This window comes from Hypanus sabinus, unplaced genomic scaffold (genome assembly GCF_030144855.1).
Source record: "Hypanus sabinus isolate sHypSab1 unplaced genomic scaffold, sHypSab1.hap1 scaffold_322, whole genome shotgun sequence".
NCBI lineage: Eukaryota > Metazoa > Chordata > Chondrichthyes > Myliobatiformes > Dasyatidae > Hypanus > Hypanus sabinus.
Genome location: NW_026781230.1, coordinates 90,353 through 97,907, shown reverse-complemented (window position 1 = coordinate 97,907; position 7,555 = coordinate 90,353). Strand labels below are relative to the sequence as shown.

The window sequence follows — 7,555 nt, the reverse complement described above, 5'->3', positions numbered from 1 at the left end:
TCGCAGCAAGTTCAAACAATTAGTTTTTCTGAAAGATATTAAGTATAAACACTCCGCTCTGTTTCCCTCTCCGCACTCGACCACCCCCTCCCATTACTGTCTTCCCTCTCTGCCCCATCCTCCCTCTCACCCTGATATTGGACATTCATTCAGGGTGAAAGTGAATTATTTCCGAGGAATCTGAAGGGGAATTCTTCACTCAGAGGTTGGTGAGAGTGTGGAATGAGCTGCCAGTGGAAGTGGAAGATGTGGGTTTGATTTAGACACAAAAGAGGAATTTAGGTGAGGACGTGGATGGAAGTTGTATGGAGGCTCTGGTGCAGTTAGTTGGAACTAGGCAGTAACAACAAGAACAGGTCAGCATGGACTAGAAGGGCCAAAAGACCTGTTTCAGTGCTGCGGCTGCAATCTGTGACTCTAATAATATTCTCATTTGTAATTTCCACAATCAGTACTTTGCTGTTTATGACTGAATCCAGAAATTTACTCAAACAAGAACTGAAAGACTCTTGGCTGGCTACAGAAAGTGTTCACAAGCTGTGATACTTGCCAAAGGGGGTGTTACTCGGTACTGACCAAGCAGGGTCCGCAAAGTTTTGTTTCTGGCCCTTTTCCTTTTTTGTTATTTTGAAATTGTAAAAGATGGAAATAAAAATGTAATCTTGCTTAAAATATTAAAGAAATGTGTCATCTTTAACTATGCCTTTTGTAATCAGGTCATCTTTTAATCACTTAGCTAGTCACAATAACAGAAGTTTTGACCAGGGGTGCCTAAACTTGTGCATGCCACTGTATATATCCTGTGCCATCCAAGTTGCTTCCAAAAATTCCAGCCGTTGCTGCTCTGTTTTCATCCCTGCCCAGGTTTTTTTTAGATCAATTTTGACTAATTTTTCTCTCATGCCTCTCTAATTCTCTTTATTCCACATCGACTTTAGCTTCTCCTTCACTAATGTCATGGTGAATTTGATCATATTATATTCACTTGCCCCTAAGTGTTCTTTGGATTTTAGTGACCTAATTAATTCTGGCTCATTACAACACCCAATCCAGAATAGCTGACCCCCAAGTGAGCTCAACCATGAGCTGCTCTAAAAAAGCATCTTGTAGCTATTCTAGGAATTCCTCCTCTTGAGACCAACACCATCCTTCCTAATCTCCTGCATGACAATCCCCCATGACTATCCTAACATTACACTTTTGGCAAGCATTTTCTATCTCCCCTTGTAATTTGTGGACCACAAATTGAGGCTCTCGAAACAATTCCTATCAGGGATTTTGTTTTACATTTGCTCTTCCTTAATTCTACTCACTGATATTCTACATCTTCCAACCCTGTGCCACCTATTCCTCATGTTTTTATTTAATATTTTACCAACAGAGCTACACGACACTACAACCGGCTTGTTATTTCAAGAAACACAAGTATGTGGGAAACGAGAGGACCTGCAGATGCTAGAAATCTAGAGAACTAAACACAAAGTTCTGGAGGAGCTCAGCATGTCAGGCAGCATCTATGGATGGGAATCAACATTTCGGGCCAAGACCCTTCACCAGGACTCTTGATACCCACATATCTGGAATATCAACAAGCAAAGACAATAGAAAATAGTGTGAAATAGGGAGAACCTTTGACAAAATTTAGTTCGAGGCTTAAGAAAACCTGCCAGAGCTCAGTAATTAACAAATACAACAAAGGCAATAAACACTTTCATCAATACCGACATTGACTTTTTCTAAATAAAAATACCTTAGTCCTACTTCAATCAGTAAAATTTGCAAAGATAAATAAGAACTTCAGAAAACTTCAGAAAAGACTACTTACACTCAAACAGTACCTTAGACAGGAGGAAGAGGAATAACACAAATGAAAAAAAAATCACACAACAGTCAGATAAAACTTTTAGGTGTATATTTTCTTCAAAAGTAAACGGGATTCAGCACTCCAAGTGTGTATGTGCAATTGTGCTAAGAAGACCAGAAAACTTAAATGAGAGGCCAACTCAGAAAAATGAATAATCAATATGGAAGAAAACATTAACAAATGGAATGAGTATGACTCTCCATGGGAGACATCCCAACGATCTGAGCAGACAAGATGTTGAAAAGGAAGCATCAAGCACCTGACTGAGAGTTGGACACCTCTTCCCAGAAACAGAGGGATTCCTTGCAGAAATACAGGACAAGGTGGTTAACAAAAAACTCACAAATACATACAAACAAGGCAATAAATGCAGAAAATGCCAAGAGAAACCAGACACAATCCAACATATTCCTCGGATCCTGCAGCAGTTTAACTCAATCTGATTACTTATGCAAGTACAATCAAGTGGCAAATATAATTCACCAAAATCTTGCTTAAAAATACAAACTCATGAATGACCTCTATCACCTCATTAAGGCACCATAAATTGAAGCCATATCCAGTTAGGGACAGAATCTCACAATTTATATTATAATCAATACATTATAACAGACAGGTTAATCAAAAATAACTATCCAGATATAATATTACAGGATAAACAATCAGGAATAACTCCTTCAATAGATATTACCATTCTGAACACACATGTGCCTCAACAAATGAGGAATCTCACAACAGGCATTGTCTGTGTTGTCAGTCAGACAACTGAATTATTTTCCATCAAATGAGCTTCCAAATCTTGCTATCTGTCATTTGTTGCCACGTCCCGCTGCTGATTCCCTTCTCCTCAGCATACATTCTTATCCCGACCATTGTCCAGAGCCCCAAACTCTGCAATGTGCGGACCCGCCTCTGGTTTCTGACCCTGCTTCGTTGAACATCCAATGGATGGTTTCCCATTTGGCTTTCAGTCTTTAGAGTAGAGTGGTGTTTTCTAACAACCCTTTAGAAGCAGGGAAAATGGCCCAAAATATGGAAATGTGCCCTGAATAAGGAGGTTAACTCCCAATGTCATTCTTCATCAGCCCAGAGATCTGAGGGGTGAAGAACATCTCAGACAGAACTGCAATATGTGTGACTTCTTCAGTCAGTAGAAAAATTAAGGGAAACCTCTTCACCACTGGTTTGGAACCCATCACCACAGGGAAGCAGGAGATGAACAATAGGGGAGGATTTAAAAGGACTGTCAAGGAATAGAATCATTGGCAGGGTCCAGCCGGCCTGAGTCCACTAGTTGTGTTGTAAACTCACAGAGTTCCAAAGACAAAGTTTAAAATAGAACTGATTTATTTGTCTCAGATGCAGAATATTAAACTCCAGTCCCATTAAAGGAGAATGTGCAGCAGAAGAAACTCCTCCCATGCCCAGTGACCAGGGTGCAGAACTGGGTGTGGTGAGCAGCAGCAATAATTGCAGAGTTCAGCACCAACAGTCAGTCTTGAAATCGCATTCAGCAATGGATGGAGAAATATCCAGCATACAGCTTATTGAAACTTCCTGCCCAGTGTGAACCCGGCGGTGAGTCACAAGTATAACATGCTGCAAGGTTTCACGGCTACTGTAATGGCCTCTATGTAATGTTTCACTGCTAAGGTAATTGATTCTCTGCAGCAACAATGTTTAGGTTATGACTAGAGATAACAGGGTTTGGGAGTGCGGGGCTCTCCAATGGCAGAAATGTTGTTCTTTCCTGTGAGTCTGGAAGAGAGAATTTCACCACCTTTTGCTGGGGAGAGATGAGAAGATGTGAATGGAGAGAGGAGAGACTGGGCCCTTTTTCTTTCTTTTTGTTTTCTTTACTAACCCTATAGTCTAAGTAGGAATTATAAATCTCAATTGTTTAATCACATATTGTGTACAGTTTGTTATTTCAGTGTACTGATTTGGAACGGGACACATCATGAAGCATCCACCCAAATGAGATTTCTTAAGTTGGCTGGGTTGGGGAGCTATCAATCTAAAAGTTAAGCTGCTAGCCGAAGTGAGAGTTGCATATGGTTAGAGGACTGAGTGAATCGATTCCCATATTCACAGCAGGTGAAAAGCCTCTCCCCAGTGTGAACTCAATGATGCACATTCGGTTGATTTGGCTGAGAGAATCTTATGCCAAACTCTAAGCAGGAGATCGGCCTCTACCCAGTGTGAACTCGCTGATGTATCTTCAGTTCAGATGACTCAGCGAATCCCTTCCCACAGACAGAGCAAGTGAACGGCCTCTACCCAGTGTGAACTCACTGATGTATCTTCAGTTCAGATGACTCAGCGAACCCCTTCCCACAGACAGAGCAAGTGAACGGCCTCTACCCAGTGTGAACTCGCTGATGTATCTTCAGTTCAGATGACTCAGCGAATCCCTTCCCACAGACAGAGCAAGTGAACGGCCTCTCCCCAGTGTGAACTCGCTGATGTCTATTCAGCTTATATGACCAAGTGAATCCCTTCCCACAGACTGAGCAGGTGAATGGCCATTTCCCCGTGTGGGCTGACTGGTGTCTCTGCAGGTGAGATGACCAATTGAATCCCTTCCCACAGACTGAGCAGGTGAACGGCCTCTCCCCGGTGTGAACTCGCTGATGTACCTTCAATTGAGCTGACTGAGTGAATCCCTTCCCACAGACTGAGCAGGTGAATGGCCATTTCCCCGTGTGGGCTGACTGGTGTCTCTGCAGGTGAGATGACCAATTGAATCCCTTCCCACAGACTGAGCAGATGAATGGCCTCTCCCCGGTGTGAACTGACTGGTGACTCAGTAGCTGGGATGAAAGAGAGAATCCTTTCCCACAGTCTGAGCAGGCAAACGGCCGCTCCCCAGTGTGAACTCGCTGATGTAACTTCAGTTCGGATGAGCAAGTGAATCCCTTCCCACAGTCTAAGCAGGTGAACGGCCGTTCCGCAGTGTGAACTCGCTGGTGAGCCATTAGGTGGGATGACTGAGTGAATCCCTTCCCACAGACTGAGCAAGTGAATGGCCTCTCTCCAGTGTGAACTCTCTGATGTACCTTCAGGTGGAATGACGCAGTGAATCCCTTCCCACAGTCTGAGCAGGTGAATGGCCTCTCTCCAGTGTGAAATCTCTGATGTGATTTCAGTTGAGAAGACCAGCTGAATCCTTTCCCACAGACTGAGCAGGTGAACGGCCTCTCCCCAGTGTGAACTCGCTGATGGACCTTCAGGTCGGATGAGCAAGTGAATCCCTTCCCACAGTCCGAGCAGATGAACGGCCTTTCCCCAGTGTGAATTCGCTGGTGAACCTTCAGATGGGATGACTGAGTGAATCCCTTCCCACAGTCTGAGCAGATGAATGGCCTCTCTCCGGTGTGAACTCGCTGGTGTACTTTCAGTTCGGATGAGCAAGTGAATCCCTTCCCACAGTCCGGGCAGGTGAACAGCTGCTCCCCAGTGTGAACTCGCTGGTGTACTTTCAGTTTGGATGAGCAAGTAAATCCCCTCCCACAGTCTGAGCAGGTGAACGGCCTCTCTCCAGTATGAACTCTCCGATGCACCTTCAGATTAGATGACATAGTGAATCCCTTCCCACAGTCTGAGCAGGTGAACGGCCTCTCTTCAGTATGAACTCTCTGATGTACCTTCAGATTAGATGACATAGTGAATCCCTTCCCACACTCCGAGCAGCTGAATGGCCTCTCCCCGGTGTGAACTGACTGGTGACTCAGTAGCTGGGATGAAACAGAGAATCCCTTCCCACAGTCTGAGCAGGCAAACGGCCGCTCCCCAGTGTGAAATCGCTGATGTAACTTCAGTTCGGATGAGCAAGTGAATCCCTTCCCACAGTCTAAGCAGGTGAACGGCCGCTCCCCAGTGTGAACTCGCTGGTGAACCTTCAGATGGGATGACTGAGTGAATCCCTTCCCACAGTCTGAGCAGATGAATGGCCTCTCTCCAGTGTGAACTCTCTGATGTATCTTCAGGTGGAATGACGCAGTGAATCCCTTCCCACAGTCTGAGCAGGTGAATGGCCTCTCTCCAGTATGAACTCTCTGATGTGATTTCAGTTGAGAAGACCAGCTGAATCCTTTCCCACAGACTGAGCAGATGAATGGCCTCTCCCCAGTGTGAACTCGCTGGTGGACCTTCAGGTCGGATGAGCAAGTGAATCCCTTCCCACAGTCTGAGCAGATGAACGGCCTTTCCCCAGTGTGAATTCGCTGGTGAACCTTCAGATGGGATGACTGAGTGAATCCCTTCCCACAGTCTGAGCAGATGAATGGCCTCTCTCCGGTGTGAACTCGCTGGTGTACTTTCAGTTCGGATGAGCAAGTGAATCCCTTCCCACAGTCCGGGCAGGTGAACAGCCGCTCCCCAGTGTGAACTCGCTGGTGTACTTTCAGTTTGGATGAGCAAGTAAATCCCCTCCCACAGTCTGAGCAGGTGAATGGCCTCTCTCCAGTATGAACTCTCCAATGCACCTTCAGATTAGATGACATAGTGAATCCCTTCCCACAGTCTGAGCAGGTGAACGGCCTCTCTCCAGTATGAACTCTCTGATGTACCTTCAGATTAGATGACATAGTGAATCCCTTCCCACAGTCTGAGCAGGTGAACGGCCTCTCCCCACTGTGAACACGCTGATGTAATTTCAGTTTAGATGAGCAAGTGAACCCCTTCCCACATTCCGAGCAGGTGAACGGCCTCTCCCCGGTGTGAACTCGCTGGTGAGCCATTCGGTCAGATGACCGAGTGAATGCTTCCCCAAAATTCAACAGATGACCAGCCTCTGCCCAGTGTGAACTGACTGGTGTGTCCACAAGTGGAAAGACTGACTGAATCCCTCCTCACCCACAGAACAGGTGAATGGCCTTGCCCAGTATGAACTAGCTGATGTACCTTCAGTTGAGAAGGCCGAGTGATTCCATTTCCACTGTCTGATCAGGTGAATCGTTCCACCCTGTGCAAAATGATGGGTGTGCCAGTTGGTCAGATGATTCAGTGAATCCTTCCCCACAGTCTGAGCAGGAAGGATGATTGAGTGAATCCCTTGCTCCACTTCTTAAATATCTGGACAGAGACAGCAAAACCGGTGTGTTGAGCTCTAGATTCCCGTACACAAATTCCTTGTCATTTTTGACCTGTAAAAAGATTTACAATATCTGTCAATGGGTGAAGGACAACATTTCAGATGAGTTCACATAAGTTGTCAAGGTGTGATCTGGCATCACACTGTTACAGTGAAGTTCAACCCAAGTTGGAGAGAGAAATCATCTCCTGACTGGGCAGGGTGCTGGTATCTGGAATGACCATCAAACTCTCTGATGCTCTTCCTGTCTCCATATGAATGGGGCATTTCTGCCATCTCCAATCCGTGACCTGGCTAAGTTTGACTCTCTCCACTGGTATTGTTCCCTGTTCCCACTGAGCTGCATGGGTTCCTGGCCCCGCAATAACTGAAACACTCTCACACAAATAGCCAGCAGTGTATTGCATGAACCCCCCACTACCTGTGTAAAAAAACTTACCCCTGGCATCCCCTCAGTATCTATTTCAAAGCACCTTAAAACTATGCCCCCTCGTGTTAGCCATTTCAGTCCTGGGAATAAAACCTCTGGCTACCTACACGATCAATGCTCCTCGTCATCTTATACACCTAAAAAATGCACTAAACATAGACAAGGT

The 7,555-nt window shown here is 45.3% G+C and overlaps 1 protein-coding gene across 1 annotated transcript; it reads right to left on the bottom strand.

Moving 5' to 3' along the window:
• Window positions 1-1,897: 1,897 nt before the first annotated feature.
• Window positions 1,898-6,940, bottom strand: LOC132388415 (zinc finger protein 850-like). The gene has a single exon (XM_059960767.1). It carries the CDS (start codon window positions 6,604-6,606, stop codon window positions 4,225-4,227), a length of 2,382 nt encoding a protein of 793 aa, XP_059816750.1. The 5' UTR covers window positions 6,607-6,940; the 3' UTR covers window positions 1,898-4,224.
• Window positions 6,941-7,555: the final 615 nt, after the last annotated feature.